The following is a 15,351-nucleotide window of genomic DNA, read 5'->3' as shown; positions in this document are numbered from 1 at the left end:
ATTAACATGATGTTAAATCCTACTCCACATGTACAATTTATGGAAACTACCTTACAACTAGATATGCCTGCCTGGTCGCAAGCTGAGGAGCATGCATGACTCTGAGATCTTTGAATACAGAGCCATTGACAATACCTTTTAGGGCATGTAAATTTTTTCAAGCAAATCTGTCCACTATGGACTAATAGGGGACTGACATTCATTCATTCATTCCAAGTACTCTAAAACATTAGGTGTAAACAAATACTTGACATTACCAAACATGTATAACCAGGGAAAAGAAACAAGAGAATCTTGATACTACCACATGTTCCTAAGTGCATCTACTTGTTAGGACCACTAGATCCAATAACTCTTTCACGAAGACGATCAAAATGATTCTGTACCTGCTTCATTTGCTTGCGCAAGGATTTGGTCACCTCGTGCTGCAACTCTTGAACTTGGTGCACATCCTGGAGTAATTGATCATATTCTTTTCTAACACGTTTCACTTCTACTAACAGCTCCGTCACAAGTTTAGGATCCAGGCCGTCGTCGTCATCATCCTCATCATAGTCCCCTGGTTTCTCTGAGTCTTCTCCCTCGACCTTATTCTCCTTGATGGCCACACGTTTTTCTTCTATTGATGGGTTTCCCTGAATCGAAATTAATGAGGTGCAACTATCATTCCAGCATTGACTTAAATTAAATACAGAAAGCTTAAGCACTCAAAAGACATGGGCTAAACCACACAAAGGATCTCCTGAAAAGACTTTAATTATTAGAGAAATGCTTAAAATAATAAAATAATTATAGGTTTTGTCTCCTAAAGATTAGCATCTAGATTAGATTGGTCTTAATTATTAAATTTTGCAGTTAAATTTTTGTTTTCTTTTAAAAAAAAAACTAACAAACAGTTGAATTTTTCAGCAGAGGGTTGAGCTGAACAAAATGCAATCACACATTCTACAGGTCCCGGTACTTAGCGGGGTTTGGTTCTGCATCTAGACAAGGCAAACCACACAGTAGCATAAAGCAATTTTGAGGGATCGTTTAAGACAATGCATTTCGCAAGCTCTCTTGTTCAGTCTTAGGAACAAGATAAATGAGTCAAGATAGGGAAAAAGGTTCCAATAAAACCTAAAATGTACTGCTGCAGAATGAAAAAGCTAAACTCTTATTATAAACATTACCTTCCAAACATTAAATCTTGCCTGCCTTCAAAACCAGAACTAGATAGAAACAGGAATTACAGAACACAATAAAAATAGAAGAATTATGTGAGATTCACATATCACAGATATAATTTAGAAATATTGCCATAAAACAAAAAAATGAAAACATTTTTCTTGGTTTCAAAATGAATGAGCACACAAAATAAGATACAGGGGGCGGGTCCAGCATAAGTATATGACTAGGGACTTTGTTTTTAAACTTCAAATTAATTAACGAATACGTACCTCTGTCTGATCTGGTAGAAGCACTCTCGACTCAAACTGGTCCAGCCTCATCGTCAGGAGGTCCAACTTGCTGTCCGCTCGGTCCATCTTTAAAATAACATAAGATTTGAATGAATGTTGAGCTAAAAAAAGTGCAGGAGTGACAGAAAAGACTAAAACCGCAGAAAAAAATGACGAGATGCACGAAAAGTAAAAGTGGAAACAAATAATTGAGTCATGCTGACAGCAACTCATGGCATCAAGGGTTAGGTCACCAGGCGGTTCCATACACCAGGTGACTTGATGTTATCGGTTTGGTTTGGTGCCAGTGCCGTGACAGTGCCGTTGACAGACAAGTACGCTGCTAAAATAACCAAAAGCGTCAGCACAACTTAAGGAATGTGGAAGTGCCGCAAAAAAATACTTGGCACCTTCAGATACCCGCCCCTTTTTGACGTAAGTCGGCAGAGATCGTCGGGTATTCACCTGGGACTCCATTTTCTGGACGAGGTTCTCCAAAGTCTCCATATTGTAGGTCAATCTTGTCAAAGCAACCAGGAACCAGGAACCCGGGCACTGACGGTGCTCAGCAGACAGGCCTTCTGTTCTGGGTGCTTAACCCGCTTAAAACAACCAGCCTCCCCCGCTCCCCCGCACCCCTCCCCCTCCCCCTCCGGCTAACGATCCCGCGTCGGGGCCGGCAACCCTCCCCCACCAAAGTAGCGGCCAAACCGAACTGTCAAAACAGTCAAAACGACCGGAAGGACCATCTTGAAGCGCCAGCCAGGGGCCACAGGGGTCACTGTGACATATCCACGTTTTATGGGAAATACTTCGCTTACTCAGTATTTAGAGAAATGGGCAAATATGGAGCTCACAGCTTCCGGCTCTCCTTCGCCTTCGCCCCTCCCCTCGTGCCTCGGTGTGCCCCCCATCTCGTCGTCCACCAACTACCCCCTCGTGCATTCCGCAAAGATAATCTCAAAAGAAGGTGACGTCTACTTTCTTCTTCTGTTTCCTCCAAGGTATAAGTTTTGGTGTTTTGCGGCCCAGCTATAAGCCAGGGAAATCCCAAGATTGTCCATTTATTTTCGTGGTTCCGGCCATTTAGAGAAAATATTTTTGTGACGAGGAGGAAGTTTGGGGCTTGGCTTAGACAGCCCTATGGTCTTCAGAGAGTCCTTGACCTAGCGGCCGCCTCTGTCCGCCATCCAATATCCATGGCCTCGGCCAGCAGGTGCGTGGCAGTGGCAGCGGCAGATGCGCGCGGTTCGACGACGGCCACGTGACCGCTCCGCTGACGAGAAAATTGCCTTTCTCTGCGTCCCGTGCACTACCGTGGACTAGCGGGGACAAGCTTCCGGCGTAATGAAAGCCAGTGGAGCTGCGAGCTCCGGCTCCAGCAGCCTCCAGCCTCCACTCCAGCATGACTCCGGGCCGCGTCCTGCCGCTCCTGCTGCTGCTGCAGGCCCACGGCCACCTCGGCCTCATCCAGCGCTGCGCTCAGGTACAGACTGATTCCGAGCGATTCCGAGAGTCTCTCTCTCGCACCTATACCGGACGTCTCATGAGTGCGAGAGGGACAGAGCGACGAAAATGGCTCTCGGAATCAGTCCGCAGAAATTGTCCTAAGATTGTGATTGAGGGCGGCTTGCTGCGCGTGCTGCGCGTGCTGCGCGTGCTGCAGGTGGAGAGGCAAGGCTCGCCGCTGTTCCAGCTGGTGCGCCGCTGCTCGCGCTCCGCCATGACCGTGGTGGCGCAGGCCAACGTGACGTCGCTCGGCCGCTGCGCCGACCTGGCCGCGTCGCGCCGGGGCCTGGCCTTCAACTACAGCCCCAGGGGTGAGTCGGGCACGTGGGGGCGTGAGCCAAGGCGTGAGCCTAGGCGTGAGCCTCCCTCATGCTGGTGCCGAGCAGTGCTTCGACGACGCTGAGCCCCCTCCCTGCACGAGACTTAACTATTTGGACGACCCCAGGAGCCCCTCGCAGCGAGGGCGTGTACTCCAGCTCCTGCCTCGTGCTGGACTGCCCGGAGTACGCCGAGATGACCTCCCTGCACCGCGATGAGGCCTACGACTACTACAGCCTGTTCACCGACCCCATGCGTGAGTAGCCGGTAGGCACCGCTCAGCTCCGTCTCTCTCACACTCCCCTAGCGGCCGCCGCATGGGTGCGAGTGAGACAGAACGTTCGGGATCAGCGTGCCGGCGGTGCCCCGCGCCCTGGGGCGTGTGTCTCCGCCCGGGGTATCGCCGTGCGGTCATCGCCGTGCTCATGCTCGTCGCGGTGCCTCCTTCCCCACTGCGCAGCGCTCTCCGCGGCGGGCTGGTCCTGCGTGCCGGGCGTGGGGCTGTTCCGGGTGCGCGGGCTGTCGCCGGGCCCGGAGCGCGCCAACCACTCCGTGGCGGCGGAGAGGTGCCGCGAGGACAGCGGCGAGCCTGGCCGCCGTGGGAGCGAGTGCGACGGGGGTTCCGTCGCGTGCCGCGGGCCGCGACAGCGAACCCGCGCGGGGGCCGTGCGGTCATCGACCTGGACGCTCGCGCGGTGGCTCCGCCGTCCGGGGAAGCCCCGCGCGGCGGCGGGTCCGCGTGCGGTGCGACAGAGACTGTTCGAGACGCGGGCTTTCCCCCGATCGCGCCCCCCACCGAGACTGCGGCTGCCGCGAGGATTGCTTCGAGCTGGCAAACTTGCTGAGTGAGGTACGTTTTGCGCGGCTATCCTCGCTGCTGTCTTAAAGGTCAACGTCGTTTCCCACCGTGGGGCCCGTCAACAGGACAAACGTCAGTTCGCCGACATCGCAGGAGGGCCTGATGTCGACTCCAACTGGTAATTTCATCTGCGGGCTCTGCCCCCGAAACTCCCCCCCTGGAGACAAGATTGCTTTCCGTCGCTCACTTCCCTCTTAGTCTACTACCTCCTCAGATGCAGACTGGTTCATTTTCGTTCATCGTCTTTCCGCAGTGGCGGCCGATACACACGTATACAATGCTTAGACCGGAGCGACTCAAACGGGTCCGAGTCTGCTCCGACTTGCTCGATGCTGCCTATGCTTCTAAGGAGCTGCTGCTTCTAGCTTCCCGCTGGCGCTTGTCGCCCGCGCTGTCGCCGGCGAACCGCCGGTCGGCGAGGGAGGACTGCGTGGTGCTGGAGAAGAAGAAGTCGTGGGCCGTCACGGACTGCGCCAAGAGGATGCCCTTCATCTGCGAGCTGTACCCGGGCCAGGGCGGCGCGGACTGCGACCACGAGGGTAACGCCCTCCGCCGTCTCCGTCGCACTCTCCTTAAGGGTGCGAGGGAGACAGAGCGACAAACCGCTCTTCTGAATCGCTCAGCAGCACTGCACAGCACGCTCTCACGCACACACACGAATGCGAGCGGCAAGCGCCGGACGCGCCGCCAGAGCGCCTAACGAACTTAGGCTAGGCCAGCCCGCCACACTGCCGCGTCCTGCGACCCGCTGCCTCGCAGGCGCTCCACGGCCGGCGTGCCGGTAGCGTGGACTGCTCCGCTGATCCCGTACAGTTGCTTTCGTCGCTCTGTCTCTTTCTCCCCCGCGGGTCGCCCCGCGAGGGTGCGAGAGAGACAGCGACGAACGGCTGTCCAGAATGATACTTCTAAAGCGCCCCTGTCGTGTCCGCGACAGACGACGACGCCAGGGAAGCGTGCCTGGAGCTGCGGCGCCATCAGGGCGGCCCCCAGGACCGCTGCGAGGGCTGGGAGCTGCTCAACGTGCCTCCACCCGCGCCCACCACCACGGCCGCCCCCATCCCGGACTACGGCGACGACTACGACGACGACGCCGAGGGTGGCGGCGCCGGCGGCTCCACCGGCCAGGACGACGACGACGACGTGGACGACGACGGGGTTCGCGTCGTCAAGCGGCAGTCCGGGCGGCGGGCGAGTCTACGGCCCTGACAGTGCCTGACAGCGCCTGCAAGGCTCTCTGGAATTCCCCGCCGCGCCGAGCGGCGCGCGGAGAGCTTCGCAAGCAGTTAAAAACTACAATGTAGGCGCCAGTGGGACTGGGGCGGGCTGCGCAGGTGCGGTGGGGCGAGGAGAAAAAGAAGAGGCTGTGTTGTGGCCGCCTGGCCAGAGGAGGAATCCACGGCACGCCTCGCCCCGGGAAACTCATTTCGAAGTTCCATTTCTCTCCCCACTCACGATCAAAGGCGGGGGTGGGGCGGCGCGGAAAGTCGCTATGTGAGTTATGCCCCATTTTCCGCCGCAACACTTTTCCCTTCGGCCTCGGGGTTGCAGAAGGAGGGCAGGGCCACGTCCTGAATACTTCTATCTTTATTTTGTTTTGACTCGCCGCCCTGCGTATGAATGGGATGGGGAGGGATAATCGGGCCTCTCTGCCGGCCTGGGCTCCTTGTCCTGGTTGGGGGAGGGGGGACGCCCAAGTACCGACTATGCGCAACTGTGCTTTCGTACAAGCAATCTGCTTCAGATCGTCAAAGCCCCAAAAAAGCCCCTGAGGGGTTCTCGGCCTTGGAAGGGGCGGGCAATAAAGAATAGCCCCAGGTGCGGTGGTGCCTGAGGGACGGTACCTCAGGTGGCGCCACCCCGCGATGCTCCGCGCTACTTGCGCTGCAGGCGGTGCAGCGGCACGTAGCCCTTGGGGCAGTGCTCGTAGGCCGTGCGGAAGCCCCACTCGTTGGCCATGCTGCACAAGTGGCCCGTGATGATGGCGAAGACGGCCAGCGGCTCGCCCTCCGCGCTCACCTGGACGGGGAGGGCAGGGCGCACTCAGCGGCCAGCCTGAGTCCAGCCAGCCAGTCTACGGCCAGGCTGAGTCCAGCCAGCCAGTCTGCAGGGGTGCTCACCACTTTGCAACGCCGCCCGAAGGCCCGCTTGAGCACCTCGGTGTGGCGGTGGAACACGCGCAGCCGCTCGGCCGCCACGTCCTCGTCGGCGTCCTCGCGGCCGCGGCCCGCCAGCCGCCGAGCCAGCGTGCTGTCCCTCGCCGCCAGGTAGATGACCAGGTGCGCCCGCGCCACCTGCGATTCGGCAGGGCCCGGCCAGAGGCCAGAGGCCGGGCGATCTAGCAAAGCGATCTAGCCATCTGTCGGAGGAACGAATGGGCCCGTAGGGGTGGGGGGCCTCGTCCTTGTAGGTTTGTTCTCGGTTCTCACCTCCTCCTCGAAGGCCACGGCCTGCGCCTCGTCCCGAGGGAAGCCGTCGATGAGAAAACCAAGAGACGTCTTCAATCGCGACAGCATGGCCTGCTTGAGCAGCTCCAGGATGACCTCCTGACATTGGCATATGACATTTATTTTGCTGTCAATCGCCCACCCCTCAGTCCCTTTATACAAAATCAGTTTTCCGAAGTTGGATGTGCTCGCTACCTTGGGCACCTCCTCGCCGGCCTCCACGATGGGGGCGACGAATCGGCCCACGCCGGAGCCTGCCCGGATCTCCTGGCGCACCAGGTCGCCGACGGAGAGGTGCGTGAGCCCGAACCGTTTGGCGATGAGGTCGCTCTGCACGCCCTTGCCGGACCCGGGGCCGCCTGGGTCGCCGAGCACACCGCAATGGCACACTGAGCTCTCTCCGAACAGCGCTTTCGCCGCGTTGTCTCCCTCCCTCCCCTACGGACGCTACGGACCGCCCCACGAGTGCGACAGAGACGGAACGACGAGAGCACTGTTCGGCACCGGCCTGCAGGTGTTTGCGTGAATGAGGCAGGTGCCGGGGGCTTTCCATGAATCACGCGACCTTTTGTGTGCGGCCAGAGGACCGGTGGAGGCGGCCAAACTTCTAGTCGCTCAACAGGACTCGGACCGAACGCCTGACCCCACCGGATGGCCTACCAATGATGAACACGATGGGCACGAGGGAGCGGCGCAGGCATTGGGCGTCCACACTGGAACGGGGAAGTCCAGCGAGCTGCACACAGCGGGCATTCGCAGGTGTTTACTTTTCCCCCTTCGAACACCGCGAAACCCCCAGCCCACATTTCCCTTTACACGCGAATCTTTGGGCCCGATTGAGAAACAAGCTCACCGGATCGGGAACTGGCTTGAGGCACATGGGAGCACCCGGAGCGCAGTCCTTGATGTACCTTTGAATTCAAAATTTTAAATGTTGAGAAGCTACACGCAAAAACATTGAATCAGTCGCTTAAATTACCTTTCATAATTCAAAAGATCAGTGCACAAGCGTATTTTGTCAAGTATGGGCTTTGCACACTTTTCGGCTGGGATGTGCGGCATTTTTGTCAAGTTTGCTAGTTTTTCAAGTTTCTTTTTTTACTTTTAATTTTTTTTTTTAGCCGAACTTTGAAGGGTTTTTACTGGTGTGTGTTGCCATGGTAATGTGTTTCCTCCATTGTAGGTGACTGGAGTACTGAATGTAGCTACTGAATGAAAAGTTTGTGAATAGTGCTGCATATGGATTATTTATTCATCTGCCTTTCAAATTGTTGACACTTCAAATAATAGAGCAGAAAATAGATATATAAGTCTTAACATAACAATAACAATATAATCACATCACCTATAGACAAGGAGTGAGCCTCAAGTCCATTTCCACATCAAGTAAATGTCAAGTAAGTGTTTGTATATCACAAATGAATATCTCTCAAGTATTTTAAAAAGCAAAAGCACAAGGGATGATTTTAAGAAATTTTTCCAAAATATTACACTTTGAGAGTTGGTTTACCACTCTATCTTAACAGGAAAACATGAAATCAAACTGAGTGACTAAGTGTGTCACAAGAATCAACTCAACACAATTTATCAAGAATTCAAGCACTTTTTCAAAGTCAAATTTTGTATTTTCTAAGCACGGAATGCACAGATGAACAGTCTTACTTGTTAGCAATTAGCAACTGAATACAACAGCATCTTGAAAAATAATACCAGGGAAATGTATTTAACTATTGTTTCAGACCAATGTAAGACACTGCTTTCCCAGTTTTCTTTAAGGCTTCCAGGAGCTGATCAGAGGACAAGGTAGATGTCACAGACACCAACTGGCCAGGTAGATCAATGCTGACAGAATCAACACCTTGACCTGTAAATTTGAAGAAAATAAATTAACTAAAAGCGTAACAAATGACTTGTTTATAATTTTTGGTCAAAGAAATGGTTGGACGAAAAATTACCTTTCAGCTTTCCAAGAACACGCTCAACAGCACCTGAGCATCCCTCGCAGGTCATTTCCACCTTGAAATTGTGAATCTGCAGGAACGAAAGAATCATAGATCAGCTGAGCTAGTGAATTATTGAATAAAATTGGATACGTTCAAATGGTTTAGCAAAAAAAAAAGTGGCTTTATTTCTCCTTATTAAATGACCGAGGGCAGAAACGAAAAGAGGGGAAAGGATTGCCAAAATAGAGAGGAACGGGGAAAATTTAGGATGAAAGTCCAAACTTCAAAACGAAAGGATAACCTAAGTAAAGATAGTGCAAAGCAGACGAAGTACTCACTTGGGCGGCCATTCTGACGGCTTGGCGTGCGGAGACTGACAGTCACGAGCTGCGCTGGGGAGTGTCGACAGAGGAATGAGCGCACAAGATTGGGCGAAACAGCAGGAAACGTACAGAACAGCTGCACAAGTGTTCCAAGCGACCCCGGCGTCTTGTTTTGATTGATCCCCCCTTGCCAACTCGTCGTCCTTTTCCTTTCCCTCCCCTCCCCGGCCCTTCCCCCCTCCCTCCCTGCCTGTTGCCTTCACAATGAAAAATTACGCATCCACTTTTTCCTTTATGGTGAATCATATGAACTTGAAAATCAACGAAAAGACACATCAATTGAGGGGCAATGTAACATGTTCGTACAGTTCGTCGATCAGACTGGCCGACCGGTTTGTTCAGCAAATCAGGATCCTTTCATCAAAAGTTTCTTTAGATTTAAACTGCCCTTTTAACTTCTCATACAGTCTGAGAAACTTTGAAGCAGATTCAGGTTCACGCCAAACATTCAGGTTGGGGTTCGACTTCTGTTTGTTGTGGTCTACTGTCTGGAAGTATTTTCCAGTATTTTACTGTACGTTTCTCGCAGTGACTGCGCTGATCATCTCTGCCGATCGACGCTGCGTTTCCTCTTCTTTGGTCGGCGTCATCGTGTGTCCTCGTCGAGACTAGATGCGTTTGCAAAACACCTTTCAACTGACTTACCTAACCTGAACACGTCACGTGTAAACGTTTTGGAACTCTTAATTTTTGCCCCCAAAATGAGTGAAGGTTTAGTTCAGACCAAATCGTCGCAGTTGCGTAAAAGTACTGATTTCCAAGAAGTTGTGTTCACAAGTTACAAAGCGAAAGAGAAAAATGCTGCCGCCACTGCTCCTGCCTCCCGAAGAAAGTTCGAACAAGATCAAATGAATAGGAGTGAAGAAAAGGAACGCTTCATGAAGAAAACAAGACATGAGATCATCAAATTAGGACTAAGTGGTTTTGATCCTTCTAAACGACAAAAAACTAAAGAAGCCTTAGCTATTTCACTTGGTGCGAAACCGAAGAAAACTAAGCCTATGAACTATAAGGAGTTTAAAGAAATGCATTCAAAACGGAAGAAAGAGGAAACAGAAAAAACAGCATTCAACAATATAGGAAAAACCCCAACTGGAGAAGCTTTAGCTAAAATCAAAACTCGAATGGATCTCAACAAGCGGGCACCAAGAGGAGATCGGAAAGGAGGTATCCTTGACACTTATGGCAGAGTTAAAAAGAATGACATTCCAAGACCGAAGAAAAAGTGATAACTTGTAACATGGACCATGTAAATTTATGTGAATAGCTATGTACTTGTAATTAAGTTCAGTAAATGTTCTGATTATGAATCTGTCAGATCATAATTTGTGCATTTTGTTCTATGGCATCCATCATAACCTTATTGGTTTAGAACTAGAATGCAGGTTATTAATTAACGATATCAATGTCAGTTTATTTATTTTGTTAGTGTCAGGTGGCCTGTTTAAAGAAAGTTTTTTATTATGTCCTGTTTCCACCAATAAAGAAATAAGAAATATTTCCTTTTCAATAACAATTTATTTTTCCGCCGCCTTTCCGAAGCGCGTTGGCGCGTTTCCCCAAGTGGCAAACGTCAACGTTACTTCGCTCGGTTCGCTCCGTCCACCAACCCTTTACCGCCCCCTGCCTGACCCCCTGGCCTAGCCCTGGCCTTCCCTCGCCGCGACCACCGGGACGCGCTGCCCGGCCGCCAGAGGTCGCCACTAGGGCCGCGCTGGCCCGTGCCAGAGAGAGTCTCTCCAGCCTGCGTCTCCGCTCACTCGTGATAAAGTATCCCTCCAGCCTGGGTCTGCGACACGGTCACACAAAGAGAGTCTCTTTTGTCTGGGTCTCCCTCAGACTGCGACACGCCCAGAGTCTTTCCAGTTTGAGTGCCTCCGTCCCATCGTTGATAGAGTGCCGCGACAGCGCGACACGCATGCATTATGCAGCGAGGCGTCTGCTTCTTCACACGAGCCATAGCCATACCGCGATCCAATTTATACCCAAATCACGGACGAGACCGCGAGGGATCCGCAAACGTCGGCGGGCTGATTTCGAGAGTCGTTTCGATCGTCCTGTCTCTCTCGCACTGATGGGCCGTCCCGTGTAGGTGCGAGAGAGAGTGACGAAGTCTGCTGGCGAGGGCGAGACTGACAAGGCGCCAAGGACCTTGCCGCCTCGTGGGCCTCGCCAAGGGCGGCCTTAACTGGGGAAGCCCATGCCACCGCACGATACGGATCGCGACGCGGGGAGTCGATGGACACGGACACAATGTTGGCAAACACGAGTGCGACACTTGTCACCGCTTGTCACACAGACACCGGCCCAAGGAGCCAGCAAGCTCATTCCGAACAGTGCCTCGGCCATGGAGTTCGGTGGGCGGTTCAGCTTTGCATCAGGTCCAAAATCTTACTGACAAACAACCGAACAGTGCTTTAGGACTCAGCCGCTCTAGATAGGATCGCTCTGCCTCCCTCGCACGTCCAATGGACAGTCCATGAGTGCGAGAGAGACCGAAAGCGCGGAATCAATCTTCAAAGCCCCCCACCGTGCGAGGCCTTTCATGCCTTTGACCAGCCGACCGCCCCGCCATGCCCCGCTCCCCGCGCTTTTAGTGTAGGGGAGGCGCCTTCTTTTGCGACGACCTCCGGGCTGCCCACGGCTTGACAGCGGGGCCAGCAGGGTGTTGTGCCGTGCCTCCCGCTTTTGCTGCCTTGATGTTGTTGTTGTGTCAGGACGCCTGTAGCGTGTTGTTGTTGCTAAGTGCTCGGCCGAATGGGAGTGCCTTGCGCCCTTCGATGAGGCCCTTGCCGTGCCGCGCCACCCCGTCGCCCCGTCGCCCCGCGTCGACACGGAAGGCCTGAAGGCCCCCAAGAAGGGCGTGGGTGCCGAGCTGCCCGAATCATCCCTTCCGCACCATTTCCCTGAAACACCTCTCGGCCACGCCCCGCCACGCCCCGCCACGCCACCCTCGGCACGGCATGGCATGGCAGTGGAGGCAACGCCATGCCGCTCTGAAATAATCCCCATGCCGCCACTCCCTCAATCACAGTGTCGCTGCGTCTCTCCGCTTTTGCAGTGACCCTTGGGAAACTGTCCTGAATTGAAAGGTAGCACCTTAGCTTTATTTTCTCTCGCACGTGTTGGCGTTTTTTTTGCCATTTCGTTGGTTGTAAAACTAAAGCGACCTCTTTAACCACGTGATTTTAAAAACCTGTCGGGCTGCTGTCACTGTCGCGGATGCTGATGACGCTCGTAATGAAAAGTCGAGTCCCCCGGGGACCACCCCGCCCCGCCCCGCCCCGTCACTACTGGCATGGCAGGAATCGGGACAGGACGGATAGCGAAGCGGGGGAGGGGAGGGGAGGGGGCCGGAAGAAGAGAAGGGGAGGGGAAGCGATATGCAAACATGGCCAGGCTGTTGGCACTGTTGACGCACCGACCGTGGAAAAGAGAGGGGTGGGGTGTAACAGAGAAAGGCGTGTGCGGATTCTTCTTCACCTTGCAGTGCAGCAGGCTGCTTGGGCACGAAAACACTTTTTGACCCCATCATTTACCAGACTGATTCCCAGAGTCGTTTTTTTCCCCGTGTCTGTTGAAAGGCGAGCTTGGCGAACGAATGCCCCCTGTAACGTGCCGACGTGCCTTGGGGAGTATTTAGTCCTTAGCGGTAGCTCACCCACGTCCACACGTCGCCCACACACGTGCGTGCGTGCGAACTCCCGTCCACTCGCGTTCGCCTGCAGACTGATTCCGAGAGTCGTTTTCGTCGCTCTGTCTCTCTCGCACTTATATGGGCCGCGCCACGAGTGCGAGAGAGACAGAGCGACGGAAACGGAGTCTGCTGGTTCGCCCTTCCCCCTCGCCCCTGCGGCCTGCGGTGCTGCGGCGCTGGCGTGGCCAGATCATACGTCACCGTCAGCGTGAGGGCCTCGTTGTTCCAAAACAACATCCATCCTGCCTCTCCCTGGTCTCCCTGGCAGAACCTCGTGGACTCGACGTGGCGGCCGGTTTGCGGCGTTTCTGGGTTCTGGGCGGGGCCCTGCCCTCCAGACAGCCCAAGTGCTGAAGGGGGAAACCGGCCCAAACCCCTGGCACTTCCCCGGGGCCCCCAACCTTTTTCCCAATCCGTTTCCGGAACCGAGATTTTGGGGTATGGCTTCGGGCCCTTCCCCCTCGCCGGCCGGGACCCCCCCCCGGCCCCCACTTCAAACTTGCGTCCCACACTGCTTCATATCGGTCGAGTTCTGAAGGCCGAGTCCGAACAGTGCTATTCGTCGCTCTGTCTCGCTCGCACTCTCTGGGTCGTCCCCTCGGGGTGGGAGAGAGACAGTGGAGCGACCAGCACAGAGGCGTAGGTGGAGCGAGGCGTCCTTGTTCCCCCGCCCCACACTGTGGCACACTGTAGGACACTGCCGCCCAGCAGCGCCGTCTCGCCGCCAAACTCGCCGTCGATTCGATTACAGCAGGCTGGCGGCTGTCTCCGAGCGGCGGGCCTGGCTTCTCGCTCTCTCGCACCCACACGCACCCCCCGCCCCGAGAGTGCGAGAGACAAAGACAGCGGAGCGACCTCTCGCTCGGAATCGGTCTGCTGGGCGCACATTCAGACATCCAGACTGGCAGAACAGAATTGGCAGGAGCCGCAGCTGCGGAACGCGTCGACGGCCGCCGCGGACTGATTCCGAGAGTCGTGTTCGTCGCTCTGTCTCTCTCGCACCTGTAGCGGACGCCCCACGAGTGCGAGTGAGAGAGCGACGAAAACGAATCAGTCTGCAGGTGGGTTTCCACCTGCCACCAGCCTGCCGTCTCTACACTCTGCACCGTGCCTGCTGCAGGCTCGGACTGGCCAGGGCAGACAGGCAGAAAAATCTGCCGGGGCCTTTGGATTTGTGACCAGTAACGTCACGAAGTTGGTCAAAAAGTGATTGAATCTCCGAAACTAGCCGTTTTCGCTGAATTTGAGCGGCCACTGCTTCGATCTAGTTGCGGCCAACGGCCTCCCTCGACGTCCTAGTATTCTCAAGACCCTACTCTTTCATGCCCTGTATCGGGAAGACGTTGACCACAACGATTTTGCCTTTGACCGCAACGATTTTGGGACCAAAGTTGGTCAAAAAGTGGTCGAATCTCGGAAATTTGCTGATTTTGCTGACTTTGGGGGGCCACTGTGTCCAATCTAGTTGCCGTAAAAGGCCTCCCTCGACGTCCTAGTATTCTTAAGACCCTACCCTTTCATGCCCTGTATCAAGAGACGTTGACCACAACGATTTTGCCTTTGACCGCAATGATTTTCCGACCAAGTTGGTCAAAAAGTAGTCGAATATCGGAAATTTGCTGATTTTGCTGACTTTGGGTGGCCACTGTGTCCAATCTAGTTGCATTAAAAGGCATTAAAAAAGTTGGTCATGAAGCGTAAAAACAATGAGTCTGCAGGTGGGTTTCCACCTGCCACCAGCCTGCGGTCTCTACACTCTGCGCCGTGCCTGCTGCCAGCCTGTTGCCAGCCCCGCAGTGTGTTGGGCCGTGGGGCCGTGGGGCTGCAGCAGGGTGGCGGGGCGGCAGGGCGGCGCGACGTGGACGTGGAGGCTGCTGACTAGGTTACTTAATCCCGAGGGACGCGGCGGCCCGGTGCTGGGCGCCCCTGGGCACCCTCGGGGCCCCTCCCTCCCCGTCCTCCCCTTTCCACGCCACTGGCTGGACCCCCACGGACTGTCAGGCTAGGCGAGGCTAAGGCCGATAGGCACGCATTCACAGCATGACCTTGGCTGCGGCTGGGCGTCCGGGCCGCGTCATGGACCAGAGGGGCGAGGGGAGGGGGAGGGCATGCCTAGGCTTGCCCGGGCTTGCCCCAACCCCGAGGCATGACGTGCACCCCCAAAGTATAAAAGAATCGCGGAACAACACGAGTTGGAGTTCAAGATTGGCTTTCTGCGTCAGGGTGCGCTGCCCAACCCCACCCACCCCCACCCCGCCCACACCGCTCCCCCCTTCCCGCGCTCCTGTCTTATTTCGTTGCAATTAGGTGCGGCGGCGGGAGTGGGCTGGCTGTGGGCTGGCTGCCGAAGCAGCGCCGCTGTAGTTTGGAGGCAAGTTTCATAAAGGCGTCCACCGCGCCGCGCCGCCGCTCGGCGCAGGATTAGGCCAAGGCGCGGAGGATTCGCCCTTTGTGCTTCCCCCCCTCCCCGTTTTGGACACGTGTACAGGAACAAAAGGACGCGCGGGCAGCCATGGAATGTGGACTAGAAGCGCGTTTTCGGAGTTCGTTTGGGTCACATTGGGCGGCGAGGTGGCATTCCTCTAGTAGAATGGCGTGGCCTGCATCTGCCATCTGCCTGCACGCTTCACCGACCCGGCCGCGCAATCTGTTGCCAGGCCGCCGCGCCGCCAGGCCACGCCAGGCCACGCCAGGCCACGCCAGGCCAGCCGGAGCGCTTGACAGGTGCGGAAAGCAGAGCACCACCCCTCCTCGCCCCT

The 15,351-nt window shown here is 55.1% G+C and overlaps 4 protein-coding genes across 4 annotated transcripts; 1 reads left to right on the top strand and 3 right to left on the bottom strand.

Annotated features, from left to right (window-relative positions):
- Positions 1-144: 144 nt before the first annotated feature.
- On the bottom strand, positions 145-2,069 carry LOC117642511. Its single transcript, XM_034380764.1, has 3 exons — positions 1,905-2,069; positions 1,440-1,526; positions 145-635 (listed from the first exon to the last, which is right to left on the bottom strand). Exons 1-3 carry the CDS (start codon positions 1,944-1,946, stop codon positions 324-326), a joined length of 441 nt encoding a protein of 146 aa, XP_034236655.1. The 5' UTR covers positions 1,947-2,069; the 3' UTR covers positions 145-323.
- Positions 2,070-5,997: 3,928 nt separating this feature from the next.
- LOC117642156 (adenylate kinase isoenzyme 1-like) lies at positions 5,998-7,649 on the bottom strand. Its single transcript, XM_034380049.1, has 7 exons — positions 7,549-7,649; positions 7,423-7,480; positions 7,230-7,305; positions 6,765-6,928; positions 6,552-6,668; positions 6,243-6,416; positions 5,998-6,141 (listed from the first exon to the last, which is right to left on the bottom strand). The coding sequence occupies exons 1-7, from the start codon at positions 7,629-7,631 to the stop codon at positions 5,998-6,000; spliced, it is 816 nt and encodes a 271-aa protein (XP_034235940.1). The 5' UTR covers positions 7,632-7,649.
- Positions 7,650-7,797: 148 nt separating this feature from the next.
- LOC117642157 (copper transport protein ATOX1) lies at positions 7,798-9,044 on the bottom strand. Its single transcript, XM_034380050.1, has 3 exons — positions 8,851-9,044; positions 8,525-8,600; positions 7,798-8,433 (listed from the first exon to the last, which is right to left on the bottom strand). Exons 1-3 carry the CDS (start codon positions 8,860-8,862, stop codon positions 8,297-8,299), a joined length of 225 nt encoding a protein of 74 aa, XP_034235941.1. The 5' UTR covers positions 8,863-9,044; the 3' UTR covers positions 7,798-8,296.
- Positions 9,045-9,317: 273 nt separating this feature from the next.
- On the top strand, positions 9,318-10,393 carry LOC117642160 (uncharacterized protein C1orf131). The gene has a single exon (XM_034380054.1). The coding sequence runs from the start codon at positions 9,597-9,599 to the stop codon at positions 10,122-10,124; it is 528 nt and encodes a 175-aa protein (XP_034235945.1). The 5' UTR covers positions 9,318-9,596; the 3' UTR covers positions 10,125-10,393.
- Positions 10,394-15,351: the final 4,958 nt, after the last annotated feature.

Source organism: Thrips palmi, unplaced genomic scaffold (assembly GCF_012932325.1).
Source record: "Thrips palmi isolate BJ-2018 unplaced genomic scaffold, TpBJ-2018v1 HiC_scaffold_16, whole genome shotgun sequence".
Lineage (NCBI taxonomy): Eukaryota > Metazoa > Arthropoda > Insecta > Thysanoptera > Thripidae > Thrips > Thrips palmi.
Note: the sequence above shows the minus strand (reverse complement) of the source record. Positions and strands in the feature narration are given on the sequence as shown.

Excerpts from the sequence above, each read along its gene's own strand:
- LOC117642511 (XM_034380764.1), bottom strand. The coding sequence starts at position 1,946 with ATGGAGACTTTGGAGAACCTCGTCCAGAAAATGGAGTCCCAG. Across the intron at positions 1,527-1,904 it reads TCCAGAAAATGGAGTCCCAG|ATGGACCGAGCGGACAGCAA; the intron begins GTGAATACCCGA and ends GTTATTTTAAAG. Across the intron at positions 636-1,439 it reads TTCTACCAGATCAGACAGAG|GGAAACCCATCAATAGAAGA; the intron begins GTACGTATTCGT and ends ATTTCGATTCAG.
- LOC117642156 (XM_034380049.1), bottom strand. The coding sequence starts at position 7,631 with ATGCCGCACATCCCAGCCGAAAAGTGTGCAAAGCCCATACTTGACAAA. Across the intron at positions 7,306-7,422 it reads TCAAGCCAGTTCCCGATCCG|CTCGCTGGACTTCCCCGTTC; the intron begins GTGAGCTTGTTT and ends CGCTGTGTGCAG. Across the intron at positions 6,929-7,229 it reads GCCCATCGTGTTCATCATTG|GCGGCCCCGGGTCCGGCAAG; the intron begins GTAGGCCATCCG and ends TCGGCGACCCAG.
- LOC117642157 (XM_034380050.1), bottom strand. Across the intron at positions 8,434-8,524 it reads TGTTCTTGGAAAGCTGAAAG|GTCAAGGTGTTGATTCTGTC; the intron begins GTAATTTTTCGT and ends TCAAATTTACAG.
- LOC117642160 (XM_034380054.1), top strand. The coding sequence starts at position 9,597 with ATGAGTGAAGGTTTAGTTCAGACCAAATCGTCGCAGTTGCGTAAAAGT.